A 25688-nucleotide genomic window follows, 5' to 3' on the forward strand; every position below is an offset into this window, starting at 1 on the left:
CATATATATATTGAACTGTTCCTCTGTTTTCTTCTCACCTCTGCAACCATCTCATTATTGCACTTTAATGAACAAAAGACAGCTCAAAGAAAGTCACTTCTTAGGTTTTTGAGTATGTGTGTGTGTGTAGTGTGTGTGTGTGTGTGTGCGTGTGTGTGTAGTATGTGTGTATGTATGTCTGTTTTCCTTTTTTTTTTTGCTTGCATCAAAGGCGGTTTCTAGTGTATCAGTCTATTTTGTCAAGTCAGTGCTCAGTCCGGTAGAGACCTTAAATCTGAGATGGCAGTGTAAAATAAACGGCACATGGAGCCAAGGCCCTCAGACCTCTGATTCCAGACTGGAAATCCTGCCCCATGTCATGGGTATGCCAGGGCTGCCAACCCCATGCACTGACCTGCTGCCTCGTATGGGCACCAGATGGTCATCCGGTAGGTGCTGTGGCACCCTGTACCCTCCATACACACTGTCACTGGCATGACCCATGCAGGGGAAGATGTTACACAGCTCGGATGGTCCATATGGCAGCGGATTGTGGTAGACTTGCAGGTCAGGGTAGGAGAACTGTCTGTGTACCAGGCTAGAGGCTCTTCTGATGGCTGCGGCATTGTGGAGAACGGCCTCCCTGTAGGAGGGGAGCCGTGTGGACTGGCTATACCTCAGCTTTTGACCTTTCCTGGAGTGGCGGCGGAAAGGGTGAAGGTAGGCATGGTCCACAGGCAGGGGGTGACACCGGTCGTTCCTGACTCGGCCGTACAGGTCGACGCACGGAAATAGGTCGGGAATGTCGATTCGTGCCGACGCAGGGGCGGAGGATCTTTCGCCTGGCAACCGGATACGGTCAGGTCCCCAAGTAGCTTTGAGGAAAGAGGGTCTACGGTGGGGTTTCCTCTTCCCTATTAGTGGCACGTCCTCCAAGACCGGATCCACATATGTTTTGATGCAGGAGTTACAGGTTTCGTCTCCGTGGAGATGACAGCTTTCCCTGGTTGTCGCAGACACGTGGTTATCTGTGAAGTGGTTGGCTCTGAGTTCTGCGAGACATGCTGGCTGATCTCTGTAATCGTGTGGCCTCCTTGGATCCATGGACTCTACCAGGTAGCTTCTGGACCTGTTTTTCTGCCTAGGAACACGAGGCTCAACCTTCTGACAGGGGTCTTGGTACTCAGCATAGATATCTGGGACTTGCAGGTCACGGTACGGGACGAAAGGGGAACTGGAATGGTGATGCTGATGGGGATGAGTCTCCCGCATGGCTAGGTGCGGACTGCTGAGACTGGACACTGGAAGCACTCCATTATAGAGACTGCTGGTTCTGGCGGGAAGGGTGTAACGTAGTGGCGTTGGCCGAGTAATTGCTCTCTGTTTCGCGAGCTGCGGTTGGTGGGTGGTGTCAGCGTAATGTGGGCTGAACGTTGGCGTTAAGGAAAGCTGAACGTGGGGCGAGTGGTTCTCCGTGATGTTTGTGATGTAAGAGAAGTGACCTGGAACCGTTTCAGCGGTGGTCACCTGGGGAACTCGGGTTGGCAGGCTTCCTCCGTGACGACTCCAGTTCTCGATGGTCTTGGTGGCGTTTTCCAGAGAGCTCTCCACCTTGGCAGAGGATACGATGTCTTTAGCTGTCTGCAGCATCTTAAGCATGTTAGCCTGGGCGTAGTTCGTGGTGATGTCAGGATTCTGCATGTTGTTAGATCTGCCCACATCCTCCACACCATTAAAGCAGCTGTATATTCCCTGAAAAATGCACAGGCAAAAATATTACAAATATCTCCACTCATCACTACAATTCTGCTTCATTTCCACTAAAACTGTGATTTAAATTTCTTCCAGAAAGACACTCGTGACTAAACAGAGGCTCCGCTCTCCAAATAGATCTGCAAACAGAGCCAACAATGAACAAAATTCAAAGTAACATGACAAAAACAACCAGAGAATAAATCATTTTTTCTCTCTTTTATGCTTCTATAACGATCCACTGCCAAATCATGCTAATCTGATAATCCCAAGATTACTTCCAAGGTTTTAATTGCTTACTTATTATAATTTGGCACAATGGCTTTGTCAAAAAAAAACTGCATGCTTCTCATCATTGCAATTATGCTGCGTCAATAGATGAACAAAAGGACAGACATGAACTCATTACACGCAAGCTCGTATACTGGCGGGCTAACATTTTTTTTATTATTATTTTATTTTATTACACATTATAAATTATATGTTAATACATGCATTAAGCTTTGGAATCCTCATTGTGAATAAATCACTATTAATGTTCCTCTGTCAGTGCAGTGATAGGAATTTACATATAATGGTGGTGACCAAAATGAAAGGACAGGATATGGTATTTTAGTCTGTCAGATCTTTCTTTATTTATTATTTTACTACATTATATTATGTATTTATATACTTAAAATCAGCCCTGTATTTCCTACCTGTTTCTGAAAAGGGCACTGACATACTCAATTACAGGTAACTTAAAAACACACACATTTTTTACTTTGGTTAGTTGTCAACAAATAGGTAAACTATTTAGATAGAGAGGCTCTCGCTGGAAGCACACTTTAATGCAATAAATGACACACTGTTGGTGGGTTGCTAAATAAGGCCAGAACACAAGGTAATTTACAGTTAAAGTCCTTACCCTGCTAATGGCCAGTAGGAAATCTAAGCGATCCGATTTGTGCACGGAATGCCTGAGCTTCCAGTAGAGCAAGTGTTCCCAGGCAAACACCAGCAGACTAAGGCCCATGGCCACTAACAGCATGTAAAACACTCCAGCCATGTTATCGATGTCCAACTTGGAGCTCATCACTTCATTCTTCTCGTTCTGGCAGATCCCGGACAACCACACTGTCTCCAGTCTTTCTGTATCCCCTGCAAGTACACATGACAAGATACAGAGCTGTGAGTCTCCGTCCAAACCCTCAGATACCAGCCCCGAGCATTTCACATGTTTGTGCTATTTAGGATTTTTCACACCTGACCTGTCTACAAATAGCCTCGGGGCTTCTCGAATTGAAAAATTGCAGGCGTTAATTTGGGGCAATGAGCCAAACATATGATATGGCTGGAAGCACTCAATGAGAGGCTTGGAAAACACTGATACACCGCGTTTGCCAGCGTTACAAGTTTGTGTGACAGTATTCAGTTCAAGTCATTGCTCTCAGCTCGCTCACTAGTACGCCCTGAGAGCTGCTTTATATTTAGCATTCGAATCACAAGCTGGGGAGATGCAGTCAAAAGTTTGGAACATGTTGCCTTTTATTACAGCATGTACTCCTCGTTCTGGTAAAAGACCACTGGTATGCTCTCTATCTGAAAGCTAGCGTTTTAAATTAGGACTGGGGTGAAACTGTGCTGGAGTGTAACCCTGAAGGAAAAGGATTGCCTTCCTCCAAATTAGAGCCTGTGAATGGCACTGTCCACAAACTTTTAATTCTCCAACTAAATCAACGCTCTTCCACTTCCACCCTGACACTATAGCCCCCTGAAATCCGAGCCTCTGTGGTCCTGAGGGATGGTTGGCAGGACAACTGGAGAGGTCTCCATGCCGAGAAGAGGGTTATTAACTGGCAGCTAGGCTTCGGTCTCCGGCTAGTGACTTTTACCATCTCCGAGGAACTGGAGAAGAGCCAAGTCTATGGGGCGTTTCCAGCGGGAGTCCTTCTGCAGAGCGATGCCATAGCCCGTGGTGGCAAACACCTTCCCGCTTCCGATGGTGACCAGCTTGCAGCCCTCGTCTTTGCCCGCCATGTAATTAAGCACGGCTGCGTCATATATGAAAGCATCCAGTTTTCTGGACCAGAGACAGAGGACGCAGAGTTTGCTGATAAGCCAGTATCAAATGACTTGAGTAATTGCATGCAATTAAAATACAGCTTAACAGTTCACAGTAAAGGGAATATCTTACACAGCACAGAAAATGCATTATTAATGGCCATCTGGCTCCTCAGAGAACTTACACTGACCCCTTTACCCTCTAAGCAAATTCACGCTCTTAGCTAACTGATAGCTAGAAAATGAATACTAGATACCAGGTCTACAGATCTCGTGTTCCACGACAAGGCTCAAAGCAAAAGGCTCGATATTACATATGAAATCTACCACTAATTGATAATTAATGGCGTTAAGCGTCAATTAACACCACCATCACAAGTCTGACATTGCTGAGACAGGAATGTGCGAGGTTCTCACCCTGTTTTTAGGCTGTTGAGAGCGTCCTCCACTCCTTTTTGGTTATATTTGATCATGTGGGTGTGCATGTCTGGGTAATTGCTACGGATGTTCCTCTCCGTGCTCCCGTTCGGAACTGTCCCGAAACGGAACGGTGGGTAATGCTCCTGAGGCTTCTGAAACTGGAACAAAGAGAGGCGGTGTGAGGACCAGTTCACATCGAAACAACAAAAAGCCGAGGAGATGAATCCGGTGAGTCTGCTGGACAAAAGCACATGCTGAAAGTTCAGTTCACATCAAAACATCAAGAGCAAATGAGATGAAACCAGCAGAAAAAAAAGTAGGCTGAAAGTTTCGAATTAAAAAATAAATAAATAATAATAAAGAAAAAATACTGAATCATAAATCTGATTTCCATAACTAAGACTGGTTAAGAAGAACAAGCTTGACTTTGATTTTGAAAGAAAACTGCCATGTGGAAACTCAAAAACGTCAGCAAACGACACCAGATGCTCACTCCATCACGCTGAATAAATTTACTGTTAAAACATTTTGGCTGGTCTGATGGCGACCGTCTGATATGAGCTGGGATTTCATAGCCACAGTGCATCATGGGAAGTCTACCAGTCTGTGGGAGAAAACGATAGACTGGGCTGGAATTAGAAAGACGTTATTTTTGTTATAAAGTCAGACAGAAGAAGTTAGTTAATTAAGGTTTTTATGTGCTGTTGTCAAAAACATATGGATGCATTGCATGCATACATTTGACTGAACTGATTACAGAGTAGAGGGAGGAACTAATTTTATACAGACTTTAACTTGAGTTATAGGTTTAAAAGAGTCTGTGATGGAAAACTACACTGGACTGAACTATGAACCAATGAGTAATTATGCAACACATAAACTGGAATGGATTTGTGCACTGGTACTCCCTATTTGTACATGAATTTTCGTTATATTACTTCAATATTTCATTCTTTTTACTCTAAATGGAAAATATGCCACATTTTCTGTGTTCCATACAGGGAGCATTAGTAAATTTGATTTCAGAAATAAGCCTACATCATAAGAAGAAAAGAGCATTTTTCTCATTCTACTCTTCTCATTTTCAGTTGCGGAAACAAGATTACATATCTTCCGAGTTGAAACTTTATTGCCGCCTACACCGTAAAACTTAACATTAAAAGCCTGAGTTCCCTTGTGGAGTAGCTGACCTTGAAAATGTTCAGTGGAGATTAAGGAACCTTACTGTTCTACGTTCTAAAAAAAAAAAAAAAAAGGGAACTAAACTGAAGGTGATTAATTTGCTCTTCTGTTTGCATTGGACAGGTCCAGTCGTTTCTTTTATGGACCTGGAGATTAAGAACAAAGAATCATTTTACCGCTTGACTGTTTGCTTTGGGTGTTCTGGTCATTTCTCTTTCAAAGCTCGTCTAATCCTACGTTGTCCACAGGCACAGTGGAGTGGGAACACAGCTCTTGATATATGACGTTTAAGAATAGGTTTAACAGTCAATACTGGTTTACCCTCAGCCTCTGAAGTGCATGAAATATGCATACGCTAATGCTGTCATGTATCTTTGGGGTCGAATCTACTTACTCCCCGTCCATTTTTATTTTTTTTTTTGTGGTATTTTTTTGAATCTGAATGAGTTTAATCAGTTGCTTTCACTCCCGGAGGACTTGCTCTTTTTTTCTTTTTTTTTTTTCTTTGCATAATTTCATAGTGTTCTGTCATTTATTATCTGCTTTTGCCCGGAACTGCAATAAGGCAAATGTAAAATACCATTGGTTTGAACCAAACACTGTGAAGCATTAACAAATTATGACAAGAAACTCCCAAAGGTGATGGCTATTTGAATAAATAAGTGTTCTGTGTACTAAGCACATCTCTCTTAATCTGCTTTACGCTATTTATATTCCGAATGAGTCCATCTGGCACAAGGAATAAAGAAGAACAGCAGAGAAAAAGAAGAGACTAACTAATATTAAAACCACATGAAATACAATTTGACCCTTCTTACTTTTTTGTCACTGAGTCCGGAGACCGTGTCAATGTATTGCTCTTGGATCATGAAGGCGGCTAAATTGGCAGTGTAGCTGGCCAGGAAGATTACGGCGAAGAAAGCCCACACCAGGACCATAATCTTACTCGTCGTGCCTTTTGGGTTCTCGATAGGAACAGAGTTATTGAAGACAATCCCCCAAAGAAGCCACACAGACTTCCCGATGGTGAAAGTGGGACCTCCAGGAGCTGTGTGAAAATGAGAGAGGAAAGTTGTGGGTCCACTGAGACTTTGTTAGTGGCTCTTGTGTTTTCGACTGTCTTGAAAAAGTATAGAGTCTAAGGCATTTTCCCGAACTCCGTGTTCGCCGGAAATGAGGCGCAGATTCGGAAAGCGAGCTAACTTTTAATTTTGCTTTTCATGCGTCAGGGTTTACGGTCTGTCTATTATTCTTTTAAGAAAGGAGAGAAAGAACAGAGAGGAGAATTGAGGGTGGCTGTGTGTCTGTGTGCGTACGTGTGACCGTGTGTGTGTTTTTTGGGATGAAATTACTGTTTCAGGAAGATGACAGACCTCATTTCTAACTCTGGACGGTCCCCGTTGGTCAAATGTTTCTTGTTTTGTGGTGTGTGTTCTAAAAGCTGCAGTATTTCAATACCCCCTGTGTTGTTGGTGCCAAACAATACACAAGAAGCACTGGTGTATAAACGCAGGCACTTGATGTACTGGCGCCAAACAGCCTAAATGTCTCAGAGGTGGAAAAACTAAGACCTGTAACTTGACTCTCCCCCCTTTTTTTTTTTTTTTTTTTTTTTTTAAATAACAGATTTGATTGGTGTTGCTTCAGCAAACAACCCCACACTGGCTTTTCTGTGTGTGTGTGTGTGTGTGTGTGTGAGAATCAGGCAGGACGAGAAAAGCCAAGCAATCAATCAAAGTCAAATTAGCAAAGCGACAAACATTAATTAAAGCCGGGAAAATGACCTTTTCGGCCAGAACAGAAACGCTACACACTGTCACTTCGGTATATGTGGATTGATTAGGGGTACTTCTTCCACTTCTTCTCTGCTACTGCCGGACTTTTTTTTTTTTTCTTTCTTTGCTTGATAGAAAAGAGACTTTATTTAAAAAGGAAAAAAAAAAAAAGCCGCTGACCTTTGGCACTGACAAGGCTCCGGTTATACCCCACGGGACTGAAGTACTCAAAGACAAACACAGTGACAGCCACCACAGTAAGACACATCACAAACATCATCACCCAGACGGCCGGGCTGTAAGGTTCTGGAAGGCAACACGGAAAAGACAGAGATTATAAAGGGTGTGTAAAAATTCAGCCAAACAGTAGATCATAGGAATCCAATAAAGTGAGCTTGCTAGGGCAAATAATGTATAACAGATTCAAAGATTCAGAGAGAAAAGTACAAATGATAAATTAGAGGATCTAATTTAAATGAGAAGGTTAATAACTATAGAGAGCTATGTATTATGGAGTGTTATGGTTTTGTATTAATACGTATCATGAGTAAGATATTATAAGGCACTACTTAGCTCAAAGAGTATTTTCCTTTGTCTATGTAATATCTAAGATAAACCCCCTCACAAGTCATTAGTTAAGATCAGATTCTGTGCTGCTCTTAATGTACACAAGAATCGATGGTCTAGTATCAAGTTTTTTTCATTTTGTCTGCTGGGCCAGACACAGACAGAACTATACAATTTCCTTTACTGGACTCGATTTGGATTTACCCAAACTCAGAGATAGACTTTTTTTAATCCAACTCCGGGCCATTGGAGACTTCCATTAGCAGTAAATGTTTAGTGTGGTCTGTAGGACGGCTGGGACGGAGAGAGAATAGGGAATGGAACTTTCTCACCGAGGAAGGCGGAGGGAGAGACGGTCCCGTTGCTCCTGGCAACCATGACGCTGATTCCCGTCTCCACGAAGGGCACTGAGAAGTCGATGATCTCGGAGCGTTCCTCGTTGATGGTGAGGGAGCCGATGGCCATGTCTGCTCTCTTGTAGAAGACCTAAGGGAAGGATGGGAGACCAAAACAACGCTCGCAGCGTTCAGTGACGTGGAACAGAAGTCGTTTCTTTTTTTTTTCATGTTGTTTCACCACCGTAAAGGATAACCGTTTTTTTTTTTTCCCTTTCTTTTGATGTTTTGTTGTCTTTCATGAAGCTGATAAAAGCTGACTGATATGAATGACAGAGAGATCTACTCAACTCTGGCCCCACAAATGATGCTGTTTTGCTTGTTCATTCTTAACAAACTCTGTAGTTTAGTGACTTGTTGAAGCGAATACACACACACACACACACACACACACACATTTTGTAGGTATGAGCTTTAGACCTCAGAAGAAAAAAGTGAAGCCAGTTGGTAACTCTGCCTTTTACTGCCATGTTGAATAGCTCTGTATTATACAATAGCACTATCCTGTCTCCCACTCAAGAAACAAGAAGCAAAGTATGTCTAATTGATGTATTTAATTCTTTTCTTTTAATATTTCGTTATGTCTTTATGGGAATCACTCTGTGTCAGTTTCACTGACAACATAAAAAATTAAATAAAAGTAGTTTTTTTTTCCCTCTGTCACATTCAGTCCGTATTTGTAACTGAGATACGGAAAAGTTAACGACTGAATATACGTCAGTCTTTACGTCCATCTTTAACAGTTTCTTTAACCAGAATGACGCGATTCTGAGAACTGTATTTTCTTTGAATCAGCGGCATGCCTGAAAACGTAAGGAGGAGATAAAGAGACGCAGGTGATGAGGACAATTAGACAGTTAGCAGCTGTGGAAAACACTTAACTACCAAATCAAGTGACACTACACACAACGCGAGTTGGCAGAACGAACACCGTACAGATCACTTTTAAAAACCAATTCACTCTATGAGTACCACTAATGACGACAGTCACGCCTCACGCAATAATTACACGTTTCAGACGATTTTGTGAATGCCTTTGAGTTCTGAAGTCGTGTACAGAAGAGGATGAGAGTGGATATGAATCATAGCGATGAAAGTTCTGTCTCAGAGCAAAATAAGAGAGAATATTTTATTTTTAGATTGACATTTTCTGACGGCTGTGATTCAGTGAGATTCCTAAAACTGTTCAAGTCGTTGCCGACACTGAACCCTCAGTCATGCATGTACCACTTACATAGAGGACATAAGTGTGTGTGTGTGTGTGTGTGTCTCTCTCTCTCTCTGTTAGTGTGTGTGTGTGTGTATGTGTGTGTCTCTCTTTCTCTGTGTGTGTGTGTGTGTGTGTGTGTGTGTCTCTGTCTCTGTCTCTCTCTTTCTCTGTATGTGTATGTGTGTGTGTATGTGTGTGTCTCTCTTTCTCTCTGTGTGTGTGTGTGTCTCTCTCTCTCTCTCTCTTTCTCTGTATGTGTATGTGTGTGTGTGTGTTTGTGGTTTAGGTTTTTGTGACATTTTGAGGACCGAATGTCCCTATTAGTGACGAGAAGGGATGTAATGGGGACAGTTTCCAGTGCCCCCCCCCCCCCCCCCCCACACACACACACACACAACATTGGTATGATTGTTAAAGTAAAAAGCACCAAAATCCTTCTTTGATTAGGGTTAGGGATAGGCTATTTATCATTTGTTGTAGTAAAATGGATGTGTGAGTGAGTGTGTACCTCTCCAATCATCCCGTTCCAAATGCCTTTGACCATCTTGCCATGTTTGCCGTTGGTCACCAGGTAGAGGTCGTAGGAAAACTTGATGGTTCGAGAGAGTTTTTTGAGGATGTCGATGCAGAACCCCTTGCAGCACAGTTTGGTGTACGGCTCAGAGTGTCCAGTGAAGCTGCGAACACAGAGGGGACACGCTAAGCTAATGTTATATTCATAAAGCCGCTCAAAGCCCCCTTCAAAACGCCAGACAGGCGTGAATAAAAAAAAATCAGCTGGTACTGTATCTTCTTCAGACTTTTCTCAAACACTCTACCACAAAGGGCTGGACAGAATAAGCATAAATATCACAGGCGCGTTTAGCTCCCGGCTCACGGCGGCAGGTAGCCCGCGGTACGCGGCTGACAGCGCGAGAAATTAATTTGTATGGCTTCCTGACGAGATTAACAGTGAGTTTGCTCTGAGAGAGTCCGCCTGTGTTACGTTGACAGGATTAGCGGGCAGAGCGTTGTATGAGACGGGATTCACCCTCGCGGTCATAAAGAGATTTAGATGAAGCTAAATAGCAAATTCCGCCCACGCCGAGGTCTTAAATGCAGAAACGAACTTTATTCTGTGCTGTCAGTCAAGTTAGCATTGTAGCTCCTGTAGCCCAAACACAAATTGTCATTATAAGGCTATGCTAAGTGTCTTGTCACATGTAATTTGTTCTGTTAGTGTTATATTTCTGTTACTACTGCTCTTTTCTGAGGGGCATTTGTCTTAGGACAGCTGATTCACAGTCAGGTCAGGTTTACAATACCATTTACCAAACTGCCACCGCTTTTTCCGGTATTTTCCAGTCTGGTTCATAAAAGTGCTGTGAACTCTCACTTGTCTGAGGGCTTTCACTGTGAGATGCTCAGAAAAAAAACAAAAACAAAAACAAAAACAAAGAGATGGCTTCCATTAGCCTGTTCGAACAGAGAGGAGCTCGCTACAGCCAAATGCCAAAATGCAATAACAATTCATCACCTCTAGCCTTTCTCAGGACCTCTCTCTCTAATGAGGCGTGGGTATAGCCTCAAAAGAGGGCAGTCGCCAGACGTCTAGCTTTGAGCCGCAGCAGCCATAACAAAGAGAAACAAATGAACTGTTGGGAGAGATGAGTGTTCTCCTCCTACTTGCCACCAAACCAGACATAAGGTAAACAAAGCCCTCCATAGTTTTTCCTGCCATAATATCCCCACAACGCGGTACGGCAGGGAACAGCACCGTGCCACTTTAGTTAAGTGAGCTGTGGATGGATGGTAAATGGTCACATCACTCAGGAACCTGCGTGTGTGTGTGTGTGACTGTGTGTGTGTGTCTGTGTGACTGTGTGTGTATGATGTGTGTGTGTGTGTGTGTGTGTGTGCGTGTATGGATCTGTGTGTATGTGCCTGTATGTGTGTGTACGGGTCTGAGCGTATGTATATGTGTGTCTGTGTTTGTATGGCTCTGTGCATGTGTGTGTGTGGTGTGTGTGTGTGTCTGTGTGTGAGTCTGTGTATGTCTGGTGTACTCTTGCATGCGTTTAGCTGAGTGGAGAACGTCGATATGAGTGTCCATACATTTGTGCTTGAAAGAGTAATGAGAGCAGACACACACAATAACCAAACCGCAATCAATTTTTCTCATTTAAACAAACTTAATTACATTGGATTGAGACTTATAGACCGCTGTTATCATTAGTGTCTGATCATTGCACAGTGAATTACAGTTTCTGTTGCACTGCCGTTCAGTAAAATTGCCTGGCCTACATTCTGTTCAATAATGAAGCCTCTTAGACTAGACACTACCTGGGACTGCTTGGACTAGGCACATCCACAAAGGGAATTTCTTCTCCAGTGAAAATGTTTCACATTACGCATAAAGAAAGGTACTTACAGCAAACAGCTTTCAGTTGACTGGCACCAGGTAGTTGTCCGCAATTCCTCTGAGGCTCAATTAAGCCTCTTCTTTTTTAAAACATATATTTGATAAAACTCCCACTGTAATAACTATAATGTGTGTGTCAATGTGGAATAACGTCATGTCATGCTTTGTCATTCACTGTGACCAGTAGCTTTGTAAGACAATTAGAGCAAAATATGCTATTTAAAAATGATGTTATTTCCACAAAGACAATGAGAAATAGTCAGGTTATTAGTGTCAGTAATTATAAAGGGTTCTGTGTGTGTGTGTGTGTGTGTGTATGCGCGTGCATGTGCGTGCATGTGCGTGTATGTGTGTGTGTGTGTGTGTGTACGCGTGTGCGTGTATGTGTGTGTGTGTGTGTGCATGTATGTGTGTGTGTGTGTGCGCGCGCATGTGTTTGCATGTGTGTGTGTGTGTGTGTGTTAGCCATGCCTTTGTTGTCACCATTAAAGTCATTGATCACCGTGTCCCCCTCAGCTGTTTTGTCCTCCCTGTGGGGTGATTTCTCTGCTCTTTGATTCATTTACATCTTTTCCTCTCAGCGGGAGATCATAATGAGAGCCTAATCCCTCCCCAGGGCTGCCGTGTTGCGCCTCACCAACAGCCAGTCCTACGATACTTAAGAGCTGGATGTGAGCCCGCTTTGGTTTGACTATCTCACGGGAGTATAAGAGAGAGGTGTTTAAACACTGCCAAATTTGGAGTTTGATATCTAGTGTGAAACAGCTTGTTCACTTTTACTGTGGTGTTGAATGATTGTCTATGTAAAGGTGGGGGAAAAAAACCCCCAAAACTAAAACTTGAATTGACTCTGGGAGGTACACATATCGTTTCTGCTTGTGGGTACCTCTCTTAACCTGCTAATAGAACAACTGAATATCTATCTCACATAAATTTCATAGACGCTCTCCTTAATAGTAATGTTTGTTTACACTTTGATATCCTGTCCACCCACTCCTCTGACAAAAGACCCAGATGATGAGTGAAGATTAAACTTAATTAGAGGCATTACCAGAGACGGACAGATTGGAGAGAGTGAGAAAGAGAGAGAGATATAAATAGTGAGGAAGAGAGAGAATGTAAGTTTGTTTTGGAGCTTGTTAAAGTTGTATTTGCTTCTGGGCTACACAAAAAGTACCTAATTTTTTTTTCCTTTTTTTAAGAGCTACCTCCTGGATTTTTACCAAACTGTTATGCTTCATTATGGTCTTTTCCTCCGTTGTCTGAGTGCTATCCTCAAAGAATCGTACGTGTCAGGGTGAAATACCATCCTCTCAGTGTTCAGGGGATCTTTTAATTACACCAAACATCTGTTGTCCAATAAAGCAGTTGGCAGAACCCACCTTCTTTTCCAGCATTTTCTTTCTCAAATGAACACAAAACGTCATCGGAGAGAAAACACGGTCACTGAGAAGTAAGTTTTGCATTTTCCTGTTAGGAATTGATATATGTTATTACGTCTATACAATAAATCTTCTTTAGTGCGCACTCAGTGTAGCACCGCATTCCACGAAAACACTCAGCTCGTTTAATGAAAAGGCCCGGGCTTGATGAATATTCCGGAGGGTAATGAGATCGTCAGACACCGCGCCAGCACTCCGGTCGAGTCCGTAGTGCTCCTGCAGTCGGTGAGGGAGTTTTTTTTTTTCTTCTTCTTTTTTTAAATTTTTTTATTTTTTTTTATTTTTCAGGTATCCAGCCAGGCAGGGAGGATGCAGTGGAAAGTGTCTGCCTTCATCTAAAATGCATTCGCATTTACGATGACTCATTCTGGAAGGCTGAAAAGGTTACTGTTGCTTAAAGAGATAATGAATGTCCTTCCATTGGCCTGTTGTAGGTGTAATCCATCCACTGCATGGTGTCTAGTGTTACCTAAATAAGTCTCTCATGCTCCAAGACCATTGCCATCCATCTAATTAGTTGGTGTGTGTGCATTGTACAGTATGGCATTTAATAGCAACGTAGTCGGAAAAGTCACCCACTAAGATTACGACAAACTTCCTGAAACGATCACTTATGCATCATGCTGGACATTAAGTACGTTACTGGCAAAAAAGTACCTTGATATAGCCAGTTCTGTCTTGTTTTAGAGCACTTTTTACTCCACAACATGTTGTGTCTCTCTAAGATAGCAGTGGTACTTTTTCCTCTGACAGAAACTTTGTGGAGTCACAACAAGTACAGTATTTTCAACCTACTGAGAATAAGTAAATATGTAAGTACTTAATGAAACTATGAAAACTGTGAAAGTGCCGTAAAAACTCCCGTGCTTAAGTAATTGTTCTCAGAGTCCACTCCTGTGTGTTCCCTCCTGCTTGATATCAAGGGCTGTTTTTAAAGACTGAAATTTTTCAAAGCAGTAACAGGACTTGTCGGTTCATGCATTGGATATGATGTGTCCGTTAGACTCACCTTTCAGTCTTGTTGGACTGGCGACGGCAGGGAACCGTGTTACGTACACAAGTGCCCGTGGCGGGGTCCACGCTCTCCACGATAACAAAGGGTCGTTCCTCCAGCGTGGCCACGGTCAGGTGACGGTTATCAGACACAGGCTGGAGGAAGCTTCCGTAACGAGGCCAGACTGGGTACCGCATCTGAAGAATAGCCCCTTCATAAGTCCCCACCTGAAAAGAGAGAGAGAGAGAGAGAGAGAGAGAGAGAGAGTGAGAGAGAGAGAGAGAGGTTTTACTGTTTTCATTTAGAGATTGTCGCCGAAAGATGCCAGTGTCAAAGAGCTCAAGTCCGGTAAATAGAGCGGAGAAAAACAAACCCGCAGGTGAGCGACAGACTTAATGAGGCAAAAACTCTGTGGCTTGAGTTCAGTTGTTTTTTTTTTTTCTCTCTCTAGCGATAAACAGTAATATGATATACACTTTTTTTTTATTAACTTCACCTCTCTTCCTCTTTCGGACTGTGCTGATGTATTTATAGCTTTGCGAATTTGCACAGATTTGTCAGTTTATCTGAAAACAATCTCATTTTACTGTGGGAGATATGGATACAAAGTAAACAAAACGCAAACATAAAGAAAAAGCAGTGTGCAGAATGCATGGTCATCCTTTTTTTTTTTTTTTGTCACACATGTTGCAGTACAAATAAGCAAACACTTGCTAAAAAAATCAGGGCAGTTTATGAGAGAGCAGTGATAAATACTACTGAGTAGCTTGAGGAAGACGCCCTGGTTCTCCTGGGGTGTATTTACCGAGTTTTGAGCCCAGAGAAAAGCTCCATTATCCGTGGTAAGCCCGGCCTGCTGTTCCAGCACCGCTTCAGAGCCTCGGGAGAGACTGTCTACACACTGTCTTACACAAGTCTTCCCAGGGATCCGGGCTAAGCACCGACTCTCACAGGAGTCTGAGCCAGTCTTCCGTTCTCAAGCGTTTTGGGGGTTTTCGCAACCGATTAAAAACTACGGGGATAACAGGACGCTCCTCGTCGAATTGTTGTTCCTCTTTTCTTTCCCCCTGGTTTGTTATGAATCTAAGCGCTTGTTCAACATAACAACTGTCGTTAGTCAAACACAGACATCTGCCTTCTTGTGAAATACGCGTGTGCGTATTTTGCAACTAAACAAATGTTTCAACATCTGGATTTAGCCAGTTGTTGATTTTTTTTTTTTTTTAAATCAAGCCAAATTGTGTGATGAGGTAATATTGTGTGAAAGATTAGGTATGATTGATATGATTAGGTTAACTATTACCCAGTGAATTCTAACTTACTGGGAGATTAATTTTCAACTCATTAAAAGGAAAAAGGATCTTCCACAAGTGGGAACATCAGTAAGGACTCAGATATGATACATCTCCAGGTTTTACCACTGAATCCCACCCCACCCCCCCACCATAAAAAAAAAAGAAAAAACACACCCCAGAGGTGAGGTGTATTTACACATGAAAGTGAAAACACACACATGAGAGTACATGTATACCATATGTATATAAGATATTTCATAACTGTTTCTGATATGTCCTAAGATAAGTCTATGAGAAGTCATAACTGTATCATAGATGAGGTAAGACTGATGCAATATCTGTATTAACCATGTAACACCCAAAAGAACGCTCTCTCTGTTAATGATGTGATTGACAGCTTTGGTGGGTGGGCAGCCACGTAGTCACATGACACGTCTTATGTATGCCATATATTTATGTTTATTGTAGGAGTTTTACTGTAGTAAAATGAAGCGTGAATTACCTGCTAATATGAATTTAAATTAGTCATCATTAGATAACTTTTGAAGCTTCCCTCTGAAGCGTGTGGAGCTCAGGGGAAAATCAAAGCAGGAGAAAAGGGTTTTGTTTTTTTGTTTTTTTTTTTTACACAGATAGTCATCTTTCATATTGTAATCCATGTCTGTTTTATCTCATTTGATTTGAATAATAGGAAGAATGATAAGACGTGTGAATAGGACTTATTGCGGATTTCATAAGCAACAGTGATTCTGATTTAGGCGATTCACATTTATCTTTCTCTCCCCCATGGCTGTGCAGGGAATATTTGTGGAACACAACTTCTAAGAAGACAATGGACGCTTTTGGAGGACAGTGGTCGTTGCAACGGCAAATGTAAAATGAATCATACGCTATTGTCAGGCGTGCAGTGGAGCTGGACCCAAACGCAAGACACAGTGACGGTGGTAACAAAAAAGGAGGACTTTACTTACAAAAAGCAGATAAATAAACAGGTGCAAACAGGAGCAAAAACTGAATATAACCGGTGCAGCCAAACAGTGTCTTCAAATGAAAACAAACAACGACAGACACAGGACGAGTCAAACACAAGGGCTTAAATACAGAAGGAGAACTAAACTGGGGAAACGTGATTGGTACAAATTAGCAAGGCTGAAACGAGGTTAAGAAATAGAATAAACAGGATCAGGTGAGGGGGCAGAGACACACACGGAACAGAAGCACAAGACATTTCAAAACAAAAGTCCAAACCAAGGTGCAGGCTGTGACAGCTATTAAGAAGCAAACTGATTTTAACTCGCATCCTAAGCTTGCCTTTGCTGTAACTATTTGCATTGAAGGCATCGTAAGGTCTTTGGTACAGTGTAAGAGTAAAAAAGTATCACAATGAATGTACCATTTTTTAAACAAACGCCTCCTGTAGAAAACACTATAGTCATGTAAGGTGTGAGTGGCCACCGAGCTAAATTCATTTTTTTAAACAACATGGATTTATTTCAGAACAGAGTAAAATAGAGACCATCAGAACTTGACGTAAGGCGATGCAAAACTTTCCCTGGAGGACATGTCTCTATCATCAGCCCCCCCCTCTCTCGGCTGCTGACACACCAGCATCAAACTCAAGTCTCTCTTGGCACATTATAAAAGTTCAAAAACATTCAAAATCAATACATAAATTATTAAGAAATTAACACACCCCCCCCGAAACTCTACACGGGCGCGGTGCACCTGAATGGACGTGGTTCTGGTTCTGGCTAAACTCACATTTTTTTTTCTCTCTGAGATACAAAAGCACAGAATCCTCGTCCTTGGAATTCTGTCTCGGATTATTTAAACCAGTATTGCTCAGTCCACAGTCCACAGATGGGTGGGGGGGGGGCAGCTTAGTCACCCTGCTCTGCATTTCCATTTCTTATTCTCCTCCCTCAGAGGAGTGTCCTAACAGAGGAATATTTTCTGTGTCATTGCAACATCTTTTTAATTTTTTTTTTTTTAACCACACAAATATAGAATCATTACGTGTCAGATGTTTTTTTTTTTTGTTTGTTTTTTTTGTAGTTTAGTCTGAATTCCAGGACGACCCAAAATTGGGCTGTGCAGATGTGTGCTGTGTGCTGCAGATGTGACTTAAATGAAGCTGAAGTTAACGACAACTCAAATTAAGATGAATGATTGATTCCGAAATTCAATCTGAAGGGAATGTCATTTTCAGAATACACAGACATGATGATGCCATTGACATGTTTGCTAAAACAAGGCAATTTTTCATTTGAGGCAAAGGGGAAAATGAGGAGGTGAAGGGATGCTAACCAAATAGAAATTTGTGTAATGGCACATTCTCTCCCACAGCTGTGTAAAAAGATGGATGCAATTTGAGTCTGAGAGAAAATATCCACCACATTGTTATGTTGTCCCCGAGTCGTGACAGTACACGCTATACTCCTGGTGTTTAAATAGGTAACTGTTTTGTTTCTACCCCTGTTCTCAGGAGAGCTGGGCAGCTTCAGCACCACTCTGTCATAAGATGGTTTTTGTTAATAAGTGTCGGCTTTCCGGATTTGTCACAGACTACCTTGGACTCGGCAGCAGAGGGAGAATAGTGAGAACTCCCTCGGTGCCCAGGAGAAGGACTCTGTCGGTCTACCGGCTGTCAGCGCGACTGAGTTTGAAAATAGCGTAGCAGTGATTCATCTCACTAATGATTTAACCGTGCAACATGAGCAGAGAGAGAGAGAGACTGAGTGAGAGAGAGAGACTGAGTGAGAGAGAGAGACTGAGTGAGAGAGAGAGACTGAGTGAGAGTGAAATTGATAGAGAGAGAGAGAGAGAGAGAGAGGGGAGAGGAAAAGATAGAGAGGGAGAGGATGAGAGAGAGCAGAGGAAGAGAGAGAGAGACAGTGAGAGAGAGAGAGAGAGAGAGAGAGAGAGGGGAGAGGAAGAGATAGAGAGGGAGAGGATGAGAGAGAGAAAGAGAGAAAGAGAGAGAGAGAAAGAGAGAGAGAGTGTGTTTGTCAAAATGACTTTGAGTGAGACACTCGAACAGAGCTTGGAGGAAGAGATAGACTATGGTGGAAATTAGGGAGGTCATGGGATCAACAGAGATCAGCGTCAAGTGCTGTAATGACATAATACATCTGCCAAATGTCCTCTTAGCACACAGTATGTTTCCAGATCACTGAAACATATAACCAAATATATCTCTGAATGTAGACAGTTGTTGTGTTCGGAGGACTGGTTGCATAATGGAGAACTTTCTAGTAACCTCCGGTGGAAACCTGTGATGTTGTGTGTTTTCACTCTTCATAGAGTCTTAGTAAGCGTAATCCAAAAGAGAGTAATCTCGGCCAGGTTGTAATTCAGTCTTCCAGTCAATTGTAAACACGGCTGATTGGGTAGGGGCCTAGCTGCTGCAAAGGATCTCTGTAAACCACATATTTACCAGCCTTACCTTGTGGCATTAACTTGTCAGCTGTCACACTATGACATTGGCACAACACAGGAGTTATACAGTTACGCTATGAAGCATTGGACATCATCTAAGCAGAATTTCTGACCTGTCCACTCTCCCTCAGGAAATAAGACTACAGCTAGAAAAGAGGACGAACAGTTCATGAGGCTTACAGGATGCATCAGCGCAGAGTGGTTTTATTACAGACATACTTGTTTGTATCAGCCCTGTTGAAATTACACACTGTCATCCGCCCGGGACATAGTCTCCATTGGGAAAGTGGGAAGCCTTTAGGGGCTGAGGGAGACTGTGCTGGTGGAATGGGGTAAACTGGTTAAACTGGATATGGACTCTCACACAGTTGACACTGATGAATGATCTGTCTTAAGACAGCTGAAGACAGCACAGCGGCAGCCGTTTCCTCTGTTCGTCTGGGACGATTACGTGGTTTTTACGCCGTGTGACTGATCACTGGCGCTCTCGAGAGCTTTGGTTCCCAGCGGTGGGAAACCACAGTGAGTCTGCGAGGCAGGAGAATCTCATAGCATTTCAAGCAAAACACATCATGAAAAGGCAGGTAACAGTCTGAAGTGGAGAGTTCCTGAAATTCACTCCTTACAAAGAGTTGTTATAATCTCCAACTTGAAAAAAACCCAATTTAACTGATTGAATTAATTTTAAAAGCGGGTAAGGTTTTGACAGATTTACAAGGAAAACTGGAGAGGACAAATCCCTCTTTCCTATGCAAACCAGCTACGTGTCCTCAGAAGATATTCAGGATGAATATCTGAAGTATTTGAGTATCTGTACTATCTGATCCGGAGCAAACGATCTTTTCCCCTGATTTAAAATATAGAGAGCTCACACCTCTTTAATGTATGTAACAGCAAAAGTGAACAGTTACATATCCACTAACATAAAAAAAAACCCAAAACAGTTATACAGCATGTATAACACATTCGTAACATAGTCATAACATTGTTATAATATGTAAGTACACCTGTAATATTGTAAAAATGCACACGTAATGAGACTATGAAAGAAGTCGACAGTTTCTCTCATTTACATTTAGTATCCATGTTATAATGCTTTATACCCGTCCCATTAACTCCCTCACACCACTACAGCATCACCTTACTGTTTTTTTCCCAATTCCACTCCGGGAATTTACTCATTTCTCTCCAAGTTACCATTTGGTTCCCCCCAGTGTCATGCTCATATTCAGAGACTTGCCTTACTGACTATTTTGGTGATGAGTATATTGAATCGGGAGTCTTCGGTCGCACCCAAAAATGGCCAGTGCTCGAATAACATTGGTCAGTATATACCCAGCTTGTTTTGTCAGTGAAATGTGACTTACCTTGTCCCATTGTCTTTCTCTGTCCAATGTGATGATAACCATGGAGGGACTGGTAAGGTACCCGTGAGAATTGAAGGACAGGTCCCTATGCTCCCAGCTTACATTCAACATATGTCTATAGCACAGGCAGACACAGGGGAAAAAAAAAAACAGTTTAAGATCCTCTCACCAACAAGACTCTTCATAAGACTTACTGAACAGGTTTCTTTTTTTATGACTTGTTTGCTGCATCATAAAAACGATGACTCCTGTGTTAAAAAGTCAAAGTCATAAAAACATTATACGATGGCGGGTGTTGTCATGGAGGACATAACAAGTGGTTATAAAGTGCACATCCAAACATCATCTAAACAAGAGCAGGAGGCCAGGGAAGCAGAGGAATTTCAAACAGTTTGCCCGAGACGGATCACAACACAAAGATGTTTAAGTATTGAAGACTTCGGTTCAAAGACCAAGAGAGGTAAACAACAGTCTCTATTCTATTCTCCAATCACGGCTTCTCTTTTTTTCCATGTGGGTGCCACTTTAAACTATCTAATGTTTCTGTGTCAAATAAAAGTAAAGTTGGAGCTTTTGGTGAAGGGAGGGGAGAGAGAGAGAGAGAGAGAGAGAGAGTAGAAGAATGAAAGAGGGTTAAAGGCCTAGTTCTTCTGAAGTGCTGCTGATGTCTGAGAACATTGTGGATAGCTAAAGCCAGTCACTCAGCGAATGTGTCTGGGAAGCATCTCATGACACCATGTCGCAGAAGGTGACTGGAACAGTCTTTAATGAGGTTGGCAGCTCCCGAGCGAAAAGTTGGGTTTAAACAGCAGATCCGGAGTTCCTCTGTCTCTCACGACCTGCCAGAGGGACAGCGGCGCTGTGTTTGACGTCAGTCACACTGACGTTTTGTCTGTACATCTCAGACATGGAGCCAATGACGTCCCAGGTCACCTGCTCTCATGAGGCCATCAGATAAAGACCATAAAATAAATATTGATAAAATATTTGGCGATTTTGGTATGCATATTTGTATGGGTGCCCTCCTTCTTCTAAAGGAAGCTGGATCTCTGACTAGATGGACACATGCCATTTCACAGGTTAGGGAGAGGGAAAAAAAAAATTTGGGTCAATGGTAGGCTAAATTTATGACAACTCAATAAAACATTACTGGGAGACTGTCAGACTGCTCCAGTTTAACACATCCTGAAAAAGGCTAAGCCTTCTTATCCCAAACATGATTACCAAATACTGTTTGTCCAATGTAAAAAAAAAGAAAGAAAAAAAATCTGCTCCAGAAAATATACTTCACAGAGATGAAACTGCAAATGAAGATGATTCTGGAAAAAATAAATAAACAAATCACCCTTTGAAAATGTGAACAATGTGGCTCAATGTGTTCTTGCTTCTGATATTTCCTGAACTCTGGAACTCTTTTTTTTTATTATTTATTTTTTTAACTTACAGACATACTTTTGCATTTTTCACCTTCATGTTGACATTCTTCTGTCCTCTGTAGCAGAATTCAAAAGTGTGTGTTTAGTAAAAAAGAACAGGGTAATGTGTTCCTCCACCAGATATTCAGTCTTTGTTCCACTTTCTCACAAAGAGAAAAAAAAAAGAAAGAAAATCATAAGTTGCGAGAGAAAGCGTGCCTGGCTTCTTTTTTTCTTTTTTTTTTTCCGTACTCTTCTGTACTGTAATTGTACTCCTCATGTAAAGATAAGAAATCTGAATCTCAAATATGAGGACAATAGTTCCGTATCACAGTTATTCTGCCAAGAATGTGTTTGCTGTCTTTGACATCATAAAAAGTGATGAATGGAAGAATTCTGCTTTTTTTTTTTTCTCCCCCTGTGGTGTTAAGCTGTCATTTTTGGCCAGAGACAAATCTTCTGTCATATAAGCAAACAAGTGAAACTGCTCCATGTGATGCCTATATGAAAAATGAAACCAGACCACATGGTGGTAAAACATTAACTTTTTTTTTTTTTGAACTACATTTAACTACAGATCCTTATCGCAGCAAAATGACGAGAAACCAAAGTGCTCCAGGAGTAGTGGAAACTAATCAAAAGGGGTAAAACATCAGTATTCAGTTTGACGGTTTTCCTAATGTTAATTAGAGTTGACATAGGAAGTTGTGGTTTTGGAGTTGTGAACTCACCTGAACAGGGTGTTGTTGGCATAGACCTTGGCAGGGCTGTTGCAGTCCTTGTGGCCCTCAGGTATGAAGCCCCTGTGCTTGTGGAAACTATGAACTCCTTTCACCACCACGGCCACGCCCTCCCTTACTCTCTGCCGTAGCGTCTTCCTCCATCGGTCTGTAATGATGCCAATTAACCCCACGGGGAAACTGGCCGGAGGCGGGGCTTCGGGGTTCCCGACTGCCAAACTGGGAATAACCCAGATGTAGCCCGGCCCCATTAACCCGACTTCGGACGCCATCCTGAAGAGATACTGGGCCTCCTCGTGTGAACAGTATACCAAGTACACCTGGGCGTCCACCTGTTGGAGCAGCCTGCGCGTTCTAATGTCGTTGGCTCCGACGGACATCTCGAAACTCAACACCTCTTGTAATTCCCAGAGAAAGTAGCTAGTGTCCGTGAAGGAGTTGATGTAGTCCACAAAGGCCTCATAACCGGGGTAGAGACTGGTGATCACCACAAAGCTGCCCCAGTTGTATTCCTCCATCACTTTGAACATGGCATTGATCTGCTGCTCGATGGATGCGCCCATCTGGAGGAAGGTGGAACCCTCAGCCTGAAGGAAAAAGAGATATAACGGGCACAACAGGAAACAAAATTGTGAAGTTTTGTAACGACGCACAGATGGGAATTGCAAATTTCTTCCGTTGGAGAAGTGATAGAGTAGAGTAAAAAAAAAAACAAAAAAAAAACAAACAAAAAAAGAACACAGTACAATGAGTGGAACCAAGATGCTGAACCATTATACCAAGAACCCTGTAGATACTGCACAGATATCAATCAAGAGGAGTTGGAGTAGTAGGGGGAGAGGGGGAGGAGGCTATGCTCTACTCACACTGACAGATAATTGGATTTTTCCAGCATTTGAGAAATTTCTACAAGGCATCGGAATGTGGGAAATGAGTTCAGGCCCTCTCTGCAGGAGAGTGAAGGGGCAGCCCGTGGATATCAAACTCCATAATATCTTCCCACATGATGAGAAAAACTCAAGTGTTGTGTTAAGCAGAAATGTACGTTTGCTCAACAAATTCTAAATGGAGAACATTAAGAGCGGCTTTATCTTTCGAATCACGTTCGCTGTCAAATGGAAGTTTTCCAATTAGCCACTTAGATTCGCTGCGTTTATAGCCGGATTTGAATAAGTAAGTCATCCGCGGACAAAGTCTTCTGTTCTTCTCTTTGCAGTTTGAGGAACATGTAGATAAGGTGCACCATAACTCAATCTCAGAGACCTGTGTTTTTTTCTCCTCCCTCGCACTATTGAAAGACCCCTGTATCTCTAAATACAATTAACCTTGAACATCTCTCCCAAGTGAGAGACACGAAGAACAGAGCCACTACACGAAGATAAATCGCTATGCTATTGATCCTATCTGTTCTCTCGCCACACAAAGCAATCCTGATTTATAGCCCCCACATTCAACCGTTTTCTCTTCTTCTGTCATTCTATTTCACAGATTTACACACGGAACCCCCCCCCCCGCCCACACCTGTGTGCTGGGCAAATTTACATTGAAATGCCTTTACAATATACTCATGACTACATTTATTTACCATGGCTTCAGCTGCAAGCCTGGCCTTTACCTTCTCTCTTGTACTCACCGACAGTAACATTCACTGAAAAAAAACCCAAAACAGAACGTTTCTTTTTCCTTTTTCATTTATCATGATGGGGTTTATATCAGTATGCTGTTTTAAATTCACTGATCACTCAATTATGATTCACGAGGAAATATCCTTAATGCCCTCGCCTGTCAAACAACTGCATTCAGCTGTGCACTAAATCGAGAACAGTAGCTCAGAGCTGGACACGACATGGTCGCGTCCAATTAGGCTGTGGTGTAAGAGAAATAAGCAGAGAGGTTCAGGAATGCCAGGTGTCCAGGGACACACAACACTCCTTCACTTGCCCCGCCTCACTTCAACTTTTCAACACGCTTTACCTGACAGACCACTATTCTGTCCTTCAAATAACTTTTTCTGGCTTTGCTAAAGTAGGCTAAACTTCGGTTGGGAGGGGGGGCGGGGGGGGGGGGTGGTGCACCAGGTGTGGAAACCTGCTGCAGAGTCTTCATGGCAAGTTCTCTTTGTATGAGAGAGAGAGGGAAAAAAAAGTCTGGACTCAACTCTCTAGGTTAGAAGCGCTTCATGGCCAGAGCAGGGATTATTGAGATTCTGAACATGGACTTTTGAAATCCACTTTTCCTTTGTAAACAGTATGAAATGTTATATCTCAGTGTGGTGGATACTTCCGGTCTAACGACCTTTAGCCTGCATAATCATATATATCTTATTAACAGGCACTTATTCCCCATTAAAGAGATATTTTAAGTATCGTTAATGCCAACCTGGGCGTATAACCTCTCTTGACCATGTGTGCATTTCACTGCCATGCTGCAGGCTGCGTGCTCATTGGACGGCTGATGCCGTGTAGGCATTGTTTCTAAAATACCACACCAGATGTTTCTGATCCCGTCCCACCGACCACCAATCCAATCCATTTGGATATGGACAGAGGCTTTTATTAGAATCAAACTAATCTGGAGAAGCTTATACAATAGCGTGAGATTGCAATGTGCATCGCGCATTAGTGGCTATTATTCTGTATTATTCTGCTGGGATCATACACAGAACGCTGTTTCTTTCCATGTTTTTAACTTCTTTTTTTTTTTTGTAATAGAAGAAAGTTCCTCTTCATGGCCCCCGGGAGGGCGGGGATATTAATGGTATAAATAAATGTGCGCATAATTTACAGGATTTATTTAGAGATCAGAGGCATTTATGATTTGATGCGTTATTTCACCTTGCGGCTCGGTGGGGCAATGCTTTCTACTAAATCTATTTATGCCAACATCCCTATCTCTTCTGTTACCTTACTGAAAAAAACAACAACAAAAAATATAGAGCCAAGACAAAGTTGTGTAGATGATATTTAGTGAAATTAACTTTGGTTTCTGGACTTTTCTGATCAGTGCTCAAATATCAAAGAGTGAGATCTTTTTTTGAGAAACAGATAAAGGGGCTTTGGGACATCCGACAAAGTGAATTTCAGGTAGAATTACATACAGCCTGCTATATGAGTAAGTATTGGTCAATATCACTGTAGTGATAGTGGTATACTGAAGAGAAGTCTCCATAAGTCTACTGATGCATTGTAGCGTGTATACTGTTTTGTTTTGGTTTGTTTTGTTTGTTTTGGTTTGGTTTTCGTTTTGGTTTGTAATTTTGTAATGTTGTACAGT

At 42.3% G+C, this 25688-nt stretch overlaps 1 protein-coding gene across 1 annotated transcript in view; it reads right to left on the reverse strand.

Annotated features, from left to right (window-relative positions):
- Positions 1-318: 318 nt before the first annotated feature.
- Positions 319-25688, reverse strand: part of grin2cb (glutamate receptor, ionotropic, N-methyl D-aspartate 2Cb) — a 29308-nt gene continuing 3938 nt past the window's right edge. Inside the window, exons 2-12 of the mRNA XM_030774141.1 lie at positions 22407-23002; positions 20261-20375; positions 14176-14387; positions 9832-10000; positions 8051-8204; positions 7332-7457; positions 6195-6424; positions 4192-4352; positions 3606-3793; positions 2639-2871; positions 319-1731 (exon numbers count right to left, since the gene is read on the reverse strand). Coding sequence (XP_030630001.1) covers positions 319-1731; positions 2639-2871; positions 3606-3793; positions 4192-4352; positions 6195-6424; positions 7332-7457; positions 8051-8204; positions 9832-10000; positions 14176-14387; positions 20261-20375; positions 22407-23002 — 3597 coding nt within the window. The remainder of the gene's footprint in view (positions 1732-2638; positions 2872-3605; positions 3794-4191; positions 4353-6194; positions 6425-7331; positions 7458-8050; positions 8205-9831; positions 10001-14175; positions 14388-20260; positions 20376-22406; positions 23003-25688) is intronic.

Source organism: Chanos chanos, chromosome 5 (genome assembly GCF_902362185.1).
Source record: "Chanos chanos chromosome 5, fChaCha1.1, whole genome shotgun sequence".
Lineage (NCBI taxonomy): Eukaryota > Metazoa > Chordata > Actinopteri > Gonorynchiformes > Chanidae > Chanos > Chanos chanos.